Source organism: Hippichthys cyanospilos, chromosome 12, assembly GCF_059441005.1.
Source record: "Hippichthys cyanospilos isolate Australia breed blue-spotted pipefish chromosome 12, RoL_Hcya_1.0, whole genome shotgun sequence".
Classification (NCBI taxonomy): domain Eukaryota; kingdom Metazoa; phylum Chordata; class Actinopteri; order Syngnathiformes; family Syngnathidae; genus Hippichthys; species Hippichthys cyanospilos.
In genome coordinates this window covers 13,019,969-13,036,675 of record NC_142380.1, presented here as the reverse complement: position 1 = coordinate 13,036,675, position 16,707 = coordinate 13,019,969, and the positions used below count along the sequence as shown (strand labels likewise).

General features: G+C 45.0%; 2 protein-coding genes across 2 annotated transcripts; both read right to left on the bottom strand.

The window, feature by feature from the left end:
- Nucleotides 1-306: 306 nt before the first annotated feature.
- LOC148414947 (leukocyte cell-derived chemotaxin 1-like) lies at nucleotides 307-8,137 on the bottom strand. The gene is made up of 7 exons (XM_088429517.1): nucleotides 7,872-8,137; nucleotides 7,625-7,765; nucleotides 5,960-6,100; nucleotides 5,548-5,661; nucleotides 3,924-4,074; nucleotides 2,505-2,611; nucleotides 307-884 (listed from the first exon to the last, which is right to left on the bottom strand). The coding sequence occupies exons 1-7, from the start codon at nucleotides 7,941-7,943 to the stop codon at nucleotides 663-665; spliced, it is 948 nt and encodes a 315-aa protein (XP_088285643.1). The 5' UTR covers nucleotides 7,944-8,137; the 3' UTR covers nucleotides 307-662.
- Nucleotides 8,138-8,778: 641 nt separating this feature from the next.
- On the bottom strand, nucleotides 8,779-13,063 carry LOC148414946 (protocadherin-8-like). Its single transcript, XM_088428574.1, has 3 exons — nucleotides 10,468-13,063; nucleotides 9,846-10,071; nucleotides 8,779-9,575 (listed from the first exon to the last, which is right to left on the bottom strand). The coding sequence occupies exons 1-3, from the start codon at nucleotides 12,895-12,897 to the stop codon at nucleotides 9,220-9,222; spliced, it is 3,012 nt and encodes a 1,003-aa protein (XP_088284700.1). The 5' UTR covers nucleotides 12,898-13,063; the 3' UTR covers nucleotides 8,779-9,219.
- Between the last annotated feature and the right edge of the window lie 3,644 nt (nucleotides 13,064-16,707).

Sequence of the window (16,707 nt, the reverse complement as noted above, 5' to 3'; positions counted from 1 at the left end):
CCTTTCGGAGCAGCTCACAAAACCACAATGTGCTTTTATTGTGACGCAGCACTGGGCGTATATCATCCATCCCAGGAGACCAATATGCATGATGAAATAATTAGCTAATTCTTAATAAACACCAAAAATGTTTATTCTGTGATATTGCACTTTGAAATTGCCTCCCAATGCAGCCAAAAGACATTTGAATCCCTCAACCTAAGAAGCTGAGTCCCTCAGCTTACGGTATCTTGGGGGAAAAACACGGAGGTCAGAACTATTTCTCACAGGACTGATGAGAATTTTAAAAAGCATGCTGACAGCAGATAGTAGAATGTTGCACCCTTTACATTTATTTACATTCATTTGGAAGGAATATATGCTTTGACTATAGCTAAATAAATGACATTTTAAAATATTATCTAGAATCAACCCTTATGGTTATATATTGAATCCTAAAATGTTTCTTATTTTTACCTTTTAAATATTTGCACCTTTACTCATGGACCTATCATATGCCTACTTACGCCCGAATATCTGCTTAGACGGAATGCTACCTATAGTACCTACATGCAAACCCAAAAAACGGCCATCATTTTGTTGGTTATCGCCTTCCCGTTCCCCAAATCAAGCCCCAGTCCCTCCCACCTGCCATCTCTATGCCATGTTGCGGGTGGGTGCATTTACACAATACCCAGAATACGTGCCACCCACCAGTTACAAGGCATGATCACCCTACAGGCCACTCTGCAGCCTCTGTAATGGTACGGCCAGGGGTGGTAGCCCCCCAGCGGCTCGCAGATCCTCTGGCAATGGGTGTAACTGCGACGGCACTCTCTGCAGCAAACGCCCTCGTGGTCCAACCTGGGGTCAATGCTCATGGTATCCTCCCCCTCAAGGTTATTCTGAGAAGAGGCGGAGGACTGATATCAGTGGGTGGTTCATTGGCTGCTGTGCATACAAAACACACGGAGAGATCGATAGTTATGCAGTATACGTAGGAAAAATATTGCTCCCATTGTTCAGTTTCTCACAATTGTGGTACGCAGATGCGAGACAGAAATCACTGATGCGCATCGACGCTTGCTTCACTTTGCGCATCTGCGTGCCTACCTAACTTTCATCCATGACAACCGAGCCTGAGCTGAACAAATGTTTTTCTTTTTTCTTTTGAAAAGTGTCTCCAAGATGCGCCGTGGCTTCAAACACACATAAATGTGGTGCAAGTTTTACCGCTCGTGTCCTCAGCTAGCAGACAAAACAGGTGTGCTTGATACAAAGTGGAATTTTTTCAGTGGTCCGCTATTGCTAACAAACAAGCTAGTCGAGAAGCAATAGCTAATCGCCCTCTTCGAGACAATCTGCAGAAACAACGCAGATTCTGTGTAACAGTTCTCTCCTCGCTATTCATAAAGCTAAGCATCCGTGTCCCATTTCTTCCTATTCTGAGGACATTTATTAATTTACTATAGCATCTTGGACTGGTTATCAGGACTGCCTTTCAATTCTGTGGAGGAGTGAATGAGATCATTTACGTTGTCACTCTACAGCTGGGGTAGGGAACGCCGGTTCCTCAAGAGTCATATCCTGCCTATTTTCCATGTCTCCCTCGTCTTTGACACCTGGTTCAAATAATCATAATCATCTCAACCAGGTGTGTCGAAAGTGAGACACATCAAAAACAGTTCAGGATATGGCTCTTGAGGAACCGGAGTTCCCTACCCCTGCTCTACAGCGACTTTAGAGCATTTACCTCAGACTTCCTTGGAATCATTAAACTGAGTCGTGGAAGAACTGCACAAACTGATGGATTTGTGAAACCTTTCGAGAACGCAAACTTGAATAATATGCCGTTGCTGTGTGCGCAGACAGTGCGCCTAATGTGGGAGCGACACTGAGAATGACACTGAGGAAGACGTTTTCATGAAAGAAAGGGTGCGTACCAAACACTACGTTCTGATACTCATGTGAGTAACCCACCAAAAAAATTATGCGCACCCCTGATTTTAATCATTCACCTACTCGCTATCTTGCTCTCTTTGTTGTGAAATATTTCCTTTTTCTTAGCACGTAGGGTTCAAACCGCTTTCTGTTTACCCCAGGTTCAAAGGAATGAGGAGGCGGTTTACTCTGCTGGGTAAGAAAGAGGATTAAGAAGAGAGAGAGAGAGAGAGAGAGAGCTGTGCGTGGAAGGGACAAAGATGCGTGTATGGATCAAGGAAGGGCAGGGGTGACCGTGTGTGTGTATGGAATCTGTGTGAGGCCAGAGGAGGGGAGTGTCTGGAATTATTCATAGAGCCTTGCCGCTGAAAGGAAAGTTGTCCTAAAGAGCCCCTCACATAGGGAAACAAATGGACACGCTCAGATTTGCAGCGACAATCCGCGGCCCTCCGCCGTGACCTCGGCATCTGCTGCTGTGAGAAACTCTCCTCCTACAAAGCCTCCTCAGGTACAATGTAGATCCGAGCGGACAGTTGTGGCGAGGCAAAAGGGGAAGAATTTGCACCTCCGTTTGTGTGATTCACCTGATAGGGGTTCTCCGGGTTGAACTCTGCCTCCACGTCCTCTTCTTCCTCATCCAAGGGTGCCTGACGGCGGCGGCGGGGGGCGGCCCCCGTCTTACTTTGTCCGCCTGTACGACATCACAAACTTTACAGAACAAAATGGCGATGCTGCAGGACGCTGTCTGGTCGCAAACTTGTGGAAGTTTTGAAATCATGGGGAGAACAAAGTTGTCTTTCAACACTTTAAAACTAAGGCTCGGAGGCGCTATTTTTTTGGAACTACATTTTAGACTGTTAGGTGCTTTATAACTACAGTGTGTAGATATGTAATAGGTAATTTTATATATAGCGAGATTGCGAGAAGATATTTAGCTTAGGACAGAGGCGTCCACTAAACTTTTGCTGAATATAATATATGCAATAAATTCTCAACAGAAACTATAACAAATTGAAACGCTTTGGTGACCAGTGGTTGTGTTTTTAGCTAAATGTTACTATCCACACAGCTATCGATCATTGAAAGCAAGCACTTTTGTTCATGATTTTTAGTTTGTTTGTTTGTTTTTGGTTTGACTGACTACACTTATACGTCGAAGCCAGATATCATAACAATGACAGCTTCACAATTGGTTTGCTGACTGTAGGAAAAAAAAAGATGCACATTAGAACACAATCTACGTAAAAACAAGGCAAAACAATGGAACTGGCTTGCTTACTTGGGACACATGGTTTAAATGAGCTAGCTAACTAGCTAGCTTACAGATGTTAGGTGTAGCTAGCTAGGGAGACAGACAGACAGACAGACAGACAGACAGACAGACAGACAGACAGACAGACAGACAGACAGTGAACACTGAAATTTTAGCATCTGCTCCATGCAGCTTGCGTGTTTTTTCACTTCACCTGAGCAGTATCCTTAAATCTTTCATAACCTAAGGCTTTGCTCGCCACGCATATGTTTTGGCACGTGTAAGTTAGCGTACCACTGGGCCTTGATAAAAAACACATCAAATTGTTTGTTTTGTAACGAACACAGAGCAATCTGCCAGCTATATGTTTGGCGCCAAGGCACATGCAAGCTTTACAAAAACCTGCAACACAAAATCTATCTTTAATTTAAATATGGATACACAAGTTATTGTACCTTTTACAGTGAAAGAGCATTTCAATGTCCTACCTGTCACTATATGTTGGTGGCATAGACTGATGAACAAGCGATTATGCGGAATAAATATATAATTGTTTGGACCATTGCGTGTCTACATTAATGTAACAGTGCTTGGCACATTACTTCTGTTCTAACAGACAGCTGATGCAAATTGCCTTAGGTTTCATGGTTCGATGTCTCAAGTTGTTTGTCTATACACAGTAGCATTGGATAATCAAATTCATCTACTTTTTATGCTAATCTTTAATGTATTGAGCTGTGCGATTGCTTACTGGTAGAATAAGTTGGACGGAGCCAGAAGATGGGCAGATCTCCACACAAATCTTTAATCTTGTCACTGAGGAAGGCGGAGTCGGAGAGAGGCGCACCGGCCGCCACCCATACGAGGTCATCCTCAAACTTGGCCGGCATCACCTCGTCCTCCTAGCGAAAACAGAAATATAGCTCGCGTGATTTATCGTGTTAGCCTTTTCGACGAGCGTCCCAGCCCATCGGAACAAGAAATCAAGCGGGGGGGCCCCTGGGGCTCGAGTCTGCCGATCCTATTTGCACCATATTTAGCGGAATACATGATGTCGGAACTCATCAACATCTGCAGGGAGGGAAAAGATTGAACTGATTGATAAATTAATGAGGTTTGTAGACCGCAAACATTCATACTGTATTTACATCCCCGAAGGTGGAAGTGGTTCTTACTCTGAGGCATTTGTTGCTGGGGATCGAACCTGGCAGACCTACTTCTGTCTTTTATTTTGTCCAGCACAAATGACTTGCCAGAGGGGAAAATAAAAGGCGGGGGCCCTTCTCCACTGCACAACTAATAAGAGTTTGTTTGACCCATTCTCTCTGGCAGGGCTTTGTGCGTGTGTGTCTAACCCATATGCACTATGCCATCACTCTAAATTACAGTAAATGACAAGCCTGCAGCAACCATTAGAACATCTCCCTGTTTACACACACACACACACACACACACACACGAAGCACAATGATCATTTTGAAGGCAAAGAGAGACGGTAACACAATCAAGCACAAAAGCGCAAATGTGAAATAAATGATCGTTTATGACGCAGAGAAAGGCAATAAGAACAGTCTTGCGTGGTAATGACTTGTGTGTGTAGGAGCGCATGCGTGTGTCAGTGTGTGTGTGTTTATGAAGGCAATTGCGGTGATGTGGATTTATGTGGATGTGAAGCTTATGGGGAATTAAATGATTTTAATTATCAGACAGCTTCAGTTGAACAATCACAGTGACACATTTGTGTGTGTGCGTGTGTGTGCTCGCATACAATATACTGACAGGAAATCTTTGTTCGTTACCACTAAATCCGCTGCATTTTGTTCCCCTGCAGATGGAAACTGAACGACCTTCTGTTGTATTTCAGCAATTGCTTAACAATCACCCTAAGTATGGGATAAGATTAATCTTGCCCAATTCATCAAGGCTAAACTTTTCAAACTATAGATGTGGGGCGGAATTTCAGCATCAATTCAAATTTACTAGTGGGAGATATTAAGGTGTGATTGTAGCTCAAAGAAGACATTGATTGACTTTGCCTAGAATCATTATTAATTTAACTTATCAATAACATGCAGACACAATTTTTCTTGGTGGCTTAAAACATTGTATAAGTCTTCATGTCTTTTATTTACTTCCAGTTTGAATTATTTTTCTAAATCCCCCAGGCCTCGCTAGGAATTAAATTTCACTATAACGCGCTTGCATGCACATATGTTGCAAAAATATCCTGCATAATTTGTTTTCTCTGTATTGCTTTCCAGCAGACTGGCAGACAAAGCATTGTCAAAATCCTCTTCTAAAATGTCCACGAAACTTGTTCAACTACCTGAATAGAACACTTAACTCAGAAGCATTCACGGAAAGACCAAACCCACCAGGTCAAAGGTCATCGAGTCCTTGTCGAGATCCGCCACGTCAGGCAAGCGGGCTTTCACTTGGGTCTTGATAAAGCACTTCTCACCCCCTGAAAACCGGATCCCAGTGATTCCCTGTGGTTAAAAAAAAAACCAAAATGATGGTTGGACTCCTTCGTGTGTTCCCCGTGGATGACTACAGCCACACTGTACATCATCAGCATTAAATCAAGCACCAGTCCAAGATAAATGATGATTAGAGAATTTATAAGTGCATGTAATGTCCTCAGGAGCTAAATAAAGACAAATTTACGGAAAAAGGTCCGGACACGTGATGCTTGGTTGCTGGTACTGAAAATCAGTTCATGTTCGATAAAACAGTGTTTTGGTGTTATTTCAACACACTGTCGCCCCGGGGTGTTTGCTCACTTACGATCTCAAAATCGTGGACCTCCACGGCCTCATCCGCCCCGCTGCCTGTGCTGAACTTTTCCATGTTGTTCTCTGTGTCGATCTCCATCGTGCCCTCTTCCACTTTGCCGTTGATGCTCATGCTGTAGTGGACATTGTAGACCTACATACACACACACACACTGGCATGTGAGGTATGAAAGTGATATCCCTAATCCTCTTTCACATTTTTTTTTTTGGGGGGGGGGGGGCGGGGGGGTGGAGTGTCACAAAGCACTTGTGAATACTCCTCGCTATGGCTCTCTTGGTTTAAAGTCTAATTAAAATTTTAATAAAGTTCCAATGCACTAGCCTTTGTGTTAGCTCTCCATTGAAAGGATGCTTCATGAAGCTTCATTTTACTATCCCAAGTAGATGGTTAGGGCAATTTCACGCACTCTGCAAGAAAATCAAGTGAAACTATTTTCCACTGGCATTACATGTGTAAATTATTTATATTTGTATGGGGAATTTGCTTTGTGACAAGAACTGTGGCACAGTTCTTGTTTGTAGATCCCTGTATTTGGGGGAGGAGCTAATGTTAGCTTGTTTTTATAAAGTGACTGGGAGTGTCCTGACTAAATGTATATGTTCTTGCATTGACTGTTAAAAAAAAAAAAAAAGAGTTGTTGCTTTACAATCAACAATTGCAAAAAGCTTTACTCTCTAGTTTTTTGGTTTATATGAATCTATAAAGTAAGAGGAAAATGCCATTTCGAAAAATGGCTGTGATGTGTGTGTGTCTACTGAAAGTTGAATTGTAAATTTAAATATACATTTAAATGGACCCACCGTTTACTAATGGAATCAACACTTAACTTATTATTCTATCATGTATTATCAATAAGTGTTTATTGGAGCCCTGCGTCCCGGTGCCCAAGGGTTGTACCCACAACCCCAGTTTGAAAAACTACTGGGTTGATTGGGGGCACATAATGGCATGACAATTAAATTAGAGTAGCCATTGGGTATACTCGATTTCTACTCCTTACCCACAGGTACCGCTGGATTCATTTTCATATATTTTCCTTCAAGTAAAGTGGGAAAAAAAAATCAATATTTTGGAATATATCAAGTGTCCAAACTCCAAACACAGTTGTTTATTTGTTTTTTGTTTTTCAGCTCAGGTCAGACAGAATCAATTGATTTCCATCATACGGCACTTTTTTTCCATGTAATTAAGGTTTGGACCATCAAAACAGGTAGAAAACTGCACTTCGACGCGCTTCTCTCGCACACCTCTTGCCCCTGGAGCATCAGCCGGACCAGAGAAGCCCCCCACTCCACCCCCCTTCCAAAATCCTCCACATATAAACAAGGGTTCTATTCATGCAGTCACTGGTGGAACATGTCTTGTTTAACTTAGATCCAAGTGTTGTTTTTTTTATTTTTTTTTTACGCAGCAAAAAACAGCCTTAGGTTTGAAGTCGACCCCCAAAAGCCTTCAGTTTGGGCCCAGTTCAAATGGCTATTTTTGCAAATTTTTGTTGCGTGTGCCTAGAAACGTTTAAAACGAAACTTCTACTTCTGCTACAGAAAACGAATGGATTTGTCTGGAAGACCAGACTTGGGACATTAACAGACTTAATGTACCATTTAAGTGCCTCATCACTGCACACGCCTGAATCCAAATGAACAACAGTCTTACGTGTTTTTCATTGTTGTTCCAGAAGAAGAACGCTCCAACGGCCCCAAGGAGGAGCAACAGGGCCCCGGCGATGAGCACCGCGATCCCAGCCTTGAGCAAGCGTCCGGTGGCTGCAGGTTTCACCGCCACGGTGGAGTACGCCTGCAAAACCAGCCAAAATGCGCCAAACAACTCAGTCATGACGGGGATACATTTGAAAGTGTCTCCATGATGCCGAATTGTAAATATTTTAGTCTGAAACTCTTACTGGAGGCATGAACTGCTGCAGGTCCTCCGGTCCTGCCGAGGCGATCGGTATTTTCTCGGTGTTCCCGGCCATGACTGGAGCCAAACACCTGAGGATCCCCGGAACACTTGCTCAATGGCCCCCTCTCACTATGTTTCTATCGCTCTCTCTGAGGGGGAGGAGGTGGAGGGGAGTCCACCCGCCCCCAAAAAAAACGCGCAGTTGGATCGTCTTCAAAATCGGCATATATTCGATATGTTTATATGTTAACATTTATTTTAGTTTTATTTGCAACGTCAATGATCAGCCTAATTGAATAACGAATTGAAATGACAAGTATTTCGCGATTCTGATTCCACCCTCGATGGTACTTACACAAGAGGCTCTTACGATGCTTCTGTTGTGCAATGTGGACAAAGTGATTTCCAAATATAAGCCATTTTCTATCGCAACAATAAAACATAGATGCAATATAGATGCAATATCAGTCAAAACGTTTGTATAAAACTTTTTTTTTTAAATCTGTAAAAAGATTGGTCGGTAACTAATGCGATGTTTTTCTATTAGCAGCAAGTAGGGAGATTTTAATAGTGGATTATTTAGAAACAGATTAAAATATTTGGTCACATTTGAAGTACAGAATTTGACAGAGTAGATGGCTTCATTGTACTTCATTGGTTTATGATTCATTCATATGACCACAACGGGTATTTAATTTAATTTACGAGGTGAATCCGAATGGCAAATCAATCACGGGTTGTGGTCGTTACTCGTGACAATGATTTGTTGACACCAACCTATTATTATATTAACACACAAGCAGTGACCTTCGGTGTGATGCAAGGACGTCTTCTACTGCTATAACAGCGACACCTGTCGGTCTTTGTTTACCATTCTTCACTTTCTAAAAAAACAACACTCCAAGAAACACGTTTTAGTGCTTTATTTGAAAGTTTATTTTCTCTCCAAAAAGTGTGATCATACAAAATCTGTACAATTACATAATATTACATTCAGAACATTTCAAACGTCAATATCAATTTGATTCATGTTTGAGCCCTCCAGCCAAACAGTATGCAAACAATTTAAATAGAAGCATGCTTAAAGATCTGTATTTACCTTTAATTATGGCTTTTATCAAAAATAAATCCTCTGAATGTACAAAACTTGCATATAATACAGTTCATGTCAAAGAAGAAAATTTGAAAGTGATTGACTCTGCTTTTTCATTACATTAGACAAAGATGCACAAACGTGGGGAGTATATATGCTCACACATATCTATTTACAATTCTCATTTCAGGGGAACATAAATTAAATATTTTTGGAATATAATATATTTCTGTGAGAGCAAATGTGCACAGTCTCTTCAGGCATCGTTTTTGTCGCAGTTTGTCGGACTGGGGGTGTACACAGGAATAGTTACATCACTGCAGACCTCCTGGACCCTAGCAGGCCTTGGGGGGGTGATCATCACATAATCGTACTCCCTGTCCAGCACCTTCTCGTACACGCTCTGCAGGCCCACAGTTTTGGGGATGTGCGCTTGGTAATAGTTGTCCCTGCGGTGGGGGTCCCGAGGCAAGGAGGCTGTCTTGGAGTGGCTGCTGAAGGAGGAGACAGTCGGGGCGGGTGAAGGGGCAGCATTGGCTCTCACAGCTGAGGGGCTCCAGCAGCGATCCGAATGACCCAGAACCTTACACTCACTGGTGCAAGCCCACAATGCTAAAATAAATAAATAAATACATAAATAATTAAAATGCAAATTCTTATAATGCCATCAAGCCACACAACATGAAGCTTAAAATCTTATAGGGGCCCAAGTGAACTGTAAAAATGAACTACTGATACTTTGTACATGGTATTTATATGTGTTGCTGATCTTTATTTATTTATTTGTAATTCATAGTTGCAACTGAGACACATTTCTCCTTAGGAAGACAAATAAAGAGAAACCTTGAGGTTGAGTTGACCCCTTTCCTTTCAGAGCCTTACCATTTTGGCCACCCATTGGGGGAACAGATGTGCCATCTTTCTTCAAGCCAGTATCTCCGCTCATATCACTGTCACTGTCATTGAAGTCACTGTCCCCCTTGCCACTGTCTTTGCCACTGAACGCAGGGTCCCTGGCAGAGATGGTGGTGTAAGAGTTGCCCTTCCAGATGGTGATTGGCCTCACAGCCTCTTTTCCATTCCCGTAGCCTGGCAATGTCGAATAACCCTGCAAATGAAACAGAAAAGAGTGTTCAATTATGCAATCATGCATCAATTTTTTAATCTCACTAGGATTGCAGGTGAGCTGGTGTCAGGGCTGGACTGGCAATCTGGCAAAGAGGGCAATACACGGTGGGCCACAGTCTTATGGGACTTAGCTGCACCATTTAATTATTATTTAAAAATTTTGAGAGAGCAATCCTTTAATTCATTTCTAATACGGCAAACTCAACAAAGTCATTTTAGTTTTGTGACAGTCCTGTCACCTATCCTTCTTCATTGGAATAGACTCACATGAACAGACAATCAAACATTTGCATTCAAAGGGCAATTTAGGGTTCAATAACCCAGGAAGCATCAATTGTGATTCTCCTACACTACATGTCCCAAAAGCTGCACTCACCTCAAGTTTATTCCCCCTTGGTTTGTTGTTTGTGTCAGAGTCGTAAACGCAGGGGACTTCGCTACCGTCCTCCGAGGCCGAGCACATGTCGTTTCCTCCGGCGTGGGCCTGGCTGCTGTACGAGTGTCCCTCAAAGCCCGGCGCCCCCGCAGCCCCGTGCAAAGGTAGGAGCGGGTTTCCGGCCACGTGGTTCCTGCCCCGCTCCAGCGTGCCTTTCTCCCCATAAGAGTCGCTGTCCTCACCGCTCTTGTCCGCTCTGTGGCGGTTGCAGGTGGTGGCGATGAGGATGATGGCGAGCAGCAGGAGGGTGCAGCTCCCTGCCAAGACGACGATGATGACCACGGACAGGTCCCACTGGGCGGACACCACACCCCCGCCGCCTGCCTGGTACACGGTACGGTCGCTCGGCGGGGAGCCGGCGATGATGAGGAAGTGCAGCGTGGCGGTGGAGGTGAGGGCGGGCCTGCCATTGTCGCTCACCGTCACGGTGACGCTCAAGGTATCGTCCACGTCGTGGCTGAGCACCCGGTTCAGGTAGATGTCCCCCGTGACTTTGTTGACAGAGAAGACGGAGGGTTCACTGGTAGCCAACCCGAAGGAAAACTCTGAGTTGACGCCCTCATCTGCGTCCTGCGCCTCCACCCGCGTGACGACGTAGCCGCTCGGCGCGTCCCGAGGCAGGAGGACCTCGGCAGAGCCGTTGTTGAGCACCGGGTGGGTGATGGCCGGTGCGTTGTCATTCTGGTCCACGACCCTCAGGAAAACAGTCGCGCTCCCAGAGAGGGGAGGGGAGCCGCCATCGCTAGCTGTGATTCGGAGCTCCAGTTGCTTCATCACCTCGTAGTTGAAGCTTCGCAGTGCGTAGAGAGACCCACTGGCGGGGTCCAGCGAGACGAATGTGGAAATAGGAGAGCCCATGAAGTAGGTGTCTGCCAGTTTGTAGGTGACCTTTCCGTTTGGCCCCAAGTCCATGTCCCGGGCCACCACTGTGATGATGTAGGCGCCAGGCGCGTTGTTCTCTACCACGGCCACCTCGTACACAGGCTTGCTGAACACCGGAGCGTTGTCGTTCTCATCCGTTAGGCGGATGGTGTACTGGGTGATGGTTCTGAAGGGAGGAGAACCCAGGTCCTCAGCCACCACCGTCAGATTATATTCAGGAATTTTCTCCCGGTCTAACGGGCTGGTGCTCACGATCATGAAGCTGTCCTCATAGGCTTGCTGCAGTCTGAAGTGATCGTGTCCATAGAGGGTGCAGTGCACTTGCCCATTGGCTCCGGAATCTCTGTCCGAGGTACTGACCAGAGCCACAAAACTCTCCCTGGCCGCCGCCTCTGTTATATAGGCTATTCCCGCAGTGATTGATGTCATGGGTGTGATGGAAATCTCTGGCGCATTGTCATTAACATCTTGCACCTGAACAACGATTTTACATATGGCCGGACTGGGATTTGGACCTAAGTCAGCGGCCTGGACATCAAACTCGTACGTGTTCTTACTTTCAAAGTCGATTGGGCTTTCCAAGGTGAGCCTGCCGCTTTTTCTGTCCACTCTGAAGAGTTGGCGGATCTCTAGGGGCACCTGGTTCCCGAAGCCATACACCACCTCGCCATTCAGCCCTTCGTCTGGGTCTTCTGCATTCAAGTCCAGCAGCAAGGTGCCCACTGGGGCGTCTTCCGGCAAGTCCACAGAGACGCTGTTCCGATCAAAGACGGGGCTATTGTCATTGTAATCTTTCACCTTGATGTTGACGCGGGTGGTGCCAGAGCGGGACGGGTTCCCGCCATCCATAGCGACCAGTTCCAGCGCGTAGGAAGCCTGAGTCTCCCGGTCCAACTCCTTCATGAGCACCAGCTCTGCATATTTAACCCCGTCGGCCCTGCTAAGCACGTCGATTGAAAAGTGGCTGTTAACTGAGATTTGATAGCTTTGAATGTAGTTCACGCCAACATCATCATCCACGGCAAAGTCCAGAGGGATGCGAGTCCCCACGGCAGTATTTTCAGAGATGTCCATAGTTGACTCTTTGCGAGGGAACGCGGGGGAATTGTCGTTGATGTCCTTGACCTCCACCTCGACGTGGATGAGCTTGAACTGCTCCTTGGAGAAACTTATCACGTCGAAAGAAATGAGGCATTGCAGGGTGTGTTTGCAGATGCGCTCCCTGTCTATCCTCTCCCCGATGCTCAGCTGCCCGTCGCTCTCCCTCAGACGGATGAAAGATGAGTTGAACTGTTTCATCATCCTGAAACTGGACCGGGACCCCGCGGAAGAATACGAGGAGGCGGAAGAGATGTCCTTGGCCAAGTTACCGATGACTGTGCCCGGGGCGTCTTCCTCGAAGGTCTGATACTTCACTGTCTTTGCCGTTGTGACAACTGCGAGGCTTGTCAAAGAGACAAACAACAACACCCACCTTGTTTCCCTCATTTTTGCACTCCAATGTCAGCAATGTAACAGAGTCCAATTAAGTGTTGAGATTTTTCAAAAAGTCCTGCAAATCACCGTTTCACTTAAAATAAGAGTAACAAATGTTCCATGTGTCTGTCTGTGCGCTCCTCTGTCTTGCTCTCTCTTTTTCTCACCCCCGTAGGTGTGCAGCTCTCAGCGCAAAGAGAGCTGCAGTCTCTGCAAAAGGGTTTATACGGGCAGGCATGCAAATGAGCCTCACTGTGGCCAATCCGGGCTACGACGGGAACGGGGGAGTTGGGGAGGGAAAGGCAGGAGGGAGGGATGAGGGTAACTTCTGAAAGACCTCTAAACCTTATAAAGAGATTCCTAGACTGTCGAAAAGCTTGGCATCCAATATGTGGGCTAAATTCACGACGTGATTTAGTACGTGCTATAGTTTCCATCTCTTGTTTATGCTCCCCAGGCTGTTAAATGAGTCTGGGGTGCAGAAAGGCGCAGTGTCCCTGAGCTAGAGGACAAAACATTTGACTAAGGAGGATGCCATCCATCCATAGATTTATGTTTTTACATTGTTGTATCCACACGCACGTGTCTCGAACTGGGCAGTGGCACCCTTCTGAAGTGGCAAGATAAAATGGTTTGCCTCTTTCAATGCTTAATCCGAAAAGCATTCTTGATGGATGCTCTTACGCAGAACTGTGCAAACCAGATATCTACAGGAATGTGGTGTAACTGGTGGCTTGTTTTACTCCTATTAATAAATTCCATAAATGTTTTCCGCCGTCTATCACCCTCGCCCCCGCCCCAGCATGTTGTAATCCATTAATTGTTTGCCTACATATCTGTTTCAATCTGAAGCGCGCCAAAAAGAACAGCCACTTAAACGTTGATCTCATTTTAATTTGAGATCAACTCACCAGATTTCTCGAGTGTCAGGCAAGGTTTTTTTTTTTTTCATTAAAGCCGCTGTCAAACGTGACTCTATACTTGGCCTCGTCTGCAGGAACATGCACACAGGAGCAGGTGAAAATACGCACATATAAGCGCACACGGCCGCGGTTTTTACTATGTGCGTTACAAATGGGATTCGGCCGTCAACGCAGGGGGGGATTCATCAGGATTTCAATGGTGAGATTATATCAAAGGCGTATAAAGCCCTCGTTAGTAGTTGGGCTATAATGGCATGGCAGGGGCTCCCTTTGCAGCCGTCCACTCAGCCATTGTGGCCCCTGAGCCGGTCTGGGGGGACCCTAACCCCCGCTGCCTCCTCGCAGACCTCAGCCTAACTGCAGCATAATGAGGCAAAGCCACATGCATCCTTTGTTCCCCTTCCCTCCGTCCCCACAGCCTCAGCCACGACTCCTTTCATTACACCGAGATGGGAGATGAATTGCTCTGGACGTGAGGCTCCCACCTATTAAAATATATTTAGAGAGCGACTGGGGCCCCGTCACGGCTCTTTAGGAGATTTTCTCATTCTCTGCCCCCCCCTGCCCGCCTTCTCCTCCGTTTCTCTCCCTCCTCCCATCTCACTCACACAACCCTCTTATGCAGGAGCAACACTTGCCCTGCGGTAGAAGCTAATATCACTTGGCATGTTCTATAAAGATCCCATCTGCCACACAAAGTCAAATAGGAGACACCTGAATGGACATAAACATGCCTCTTGCATATAGTTTTCCAGCTGCAACACGCTATGCGCACAGACAGATTGCTTAAAGGAAACCGACTCCAAAATTTTCTTTCCAATAATATGTTACACGCAGCTACTTTTAGTCTAAACACAGTGTTTTGGATAGAATTGCATTTGTAGATAATTTATCAAACAGCAAGTCCACTTGTTTTCATCCATCTTAAGGGGTGGCCATTTTGCAACTTGCCGTCACCTGAAAACAACATCAAGTTGCTCAAAGCACAGATAATGACAAATCCCGTTTTCTGAGATCACATGCTGAGCCTTGATTAGTCATTACCTGATCAACTGTGATTTTATTTTCGGTTGACACGGCAAGTGGCAAAATGGCCACTACCCCCAAAGACATATATAAACAAGTGGCCTAATTCATATTCCACAAGCACAATATTAAGCAGAATGCCATGTTTAGACTAGTAGGGTTGCAAAGAAATGGTTTGTCTTGACTTCCCCTTTAAGGCTCCGTCGCATTCCATTTGAACTTTGTCCAGAGAAAAACTGCTGGAAAAGTTTATTTAAAAACCTACACCCTTTCACTGTACTGTCTATAGCTATTGTGAGTGAAAGATGACAAAAACGCACCATCTACACGGATGCTTAAATACATTTATAAGAGTCACTGAGGTAGACTGACAGTTTTTCTCAGGAGCTTGACAAGTCTCCTTGCGTTGATCCCACATCAGCTTTGTATTTCACATGCTTCCCCTTACTTATTTTTGTATGCACGGAGGCGCGCATGGAAGCCCGCGCATTCTAACTCTCATACTCAGCAAAGAGCCAAGGAGCAATCAGATGCAAATTAGCACCATGTTGCATTGGGGATTATACTCTGTGCATGTGCGGGTGCATGTGCATCCCTTAAAAATGCAACAAAAAAAAAGCAGTCATTTGAAGGACACCCAGCTTGGAAAGAAAACCCTGTCACGTGATTGCCGTGTCGCGCTGGCCCGTCTGCACGCGAGTTGCACAATAGTAGAATTAGAAAGCGTTTTCAAATCCCATCCATTCTTCATGGGATGTATTAGCATTTCTTTAACATAAATAAATACATCTTTGGAGAATCCCCCTTCTCCTCATCTCTCCCTTTTCTCCACCATTGTGCTCCCATTTGCTCTAGTGATTGGAGGGTATTTTGGGGATGCGAGGCTGCTCGGTCGACCCCTGCTTCTTGTCGGGGCTTAACTCTTTGAGATGGAAATGGACGATTTGGCCTCTTTTGTCCACCACATACACAGCACAAAAAGTGAGAGTGGAGAAAGGGGAGTCTGACCGGGCACCCTCATGGATGGGGATGAAATCATCGATCACCCCTCCACACACACACAGGCACACGCACGCACACAATCACGCACTCTCTCTCGGCTAACCTTTGCTTAACTCGCGTGCCATCACAAGCAGCTCACTCTTAATTGGTTCCAGGCACTAATTATCCAATTATCACCCCTCCACCAGAGAAGCGCACTCCAGGGCTTGTGTGTGAGTGGCGGAGATATAATGGGCTCATCCTCAAGTAGAGATGAAATTGATTAGTAGTGAATGCAGCTCTAAGTGTCGCTGACCTGAACAGAGAGAAGTCTTTAAAGAGAGGACAACACTTCACTTAGCGGGACCGAAGCACTTGGGATGGTTTTAAACTCTTAGGGAAATTGAAAACGTGATAAAGTGCTCTGCAGATCAATCAGAGATCTCTATGTGTGGTCCCTTGCAATTGTGGCTAAATGCTTACGGAAGTGATGTCACAAGAGTTTGGAATGATAAATCCAAAGTGACAGAAGAAACCTTCTAAGGAAAATCAAGAGCGGGCAAAGGTATGTATTCACTAAATATCACTCATCTAAAACAAATAAATAAATAAAATACTGTGTCTGCCTGTGATTAGATTCTATATTCTATCTCTTTATATAGATTTTGCATGTTCTCTCATCTGTGCTTGTGTGATTTGCTGATGGAAATCAGGCACATTAGGCAAGGGTGGGAAATAATAAAGTACAAATATTTTGTTATTGAACATAAATAGCATTAACTGTTACTCCTGATGTTTGAAAGTAGATATCTGTGTTTGAAAAATTATTTGCCCACTTCTCAAATTCATACTTATTAGCACAGGATCCCAACTCCAATTTTTAAACTAATCC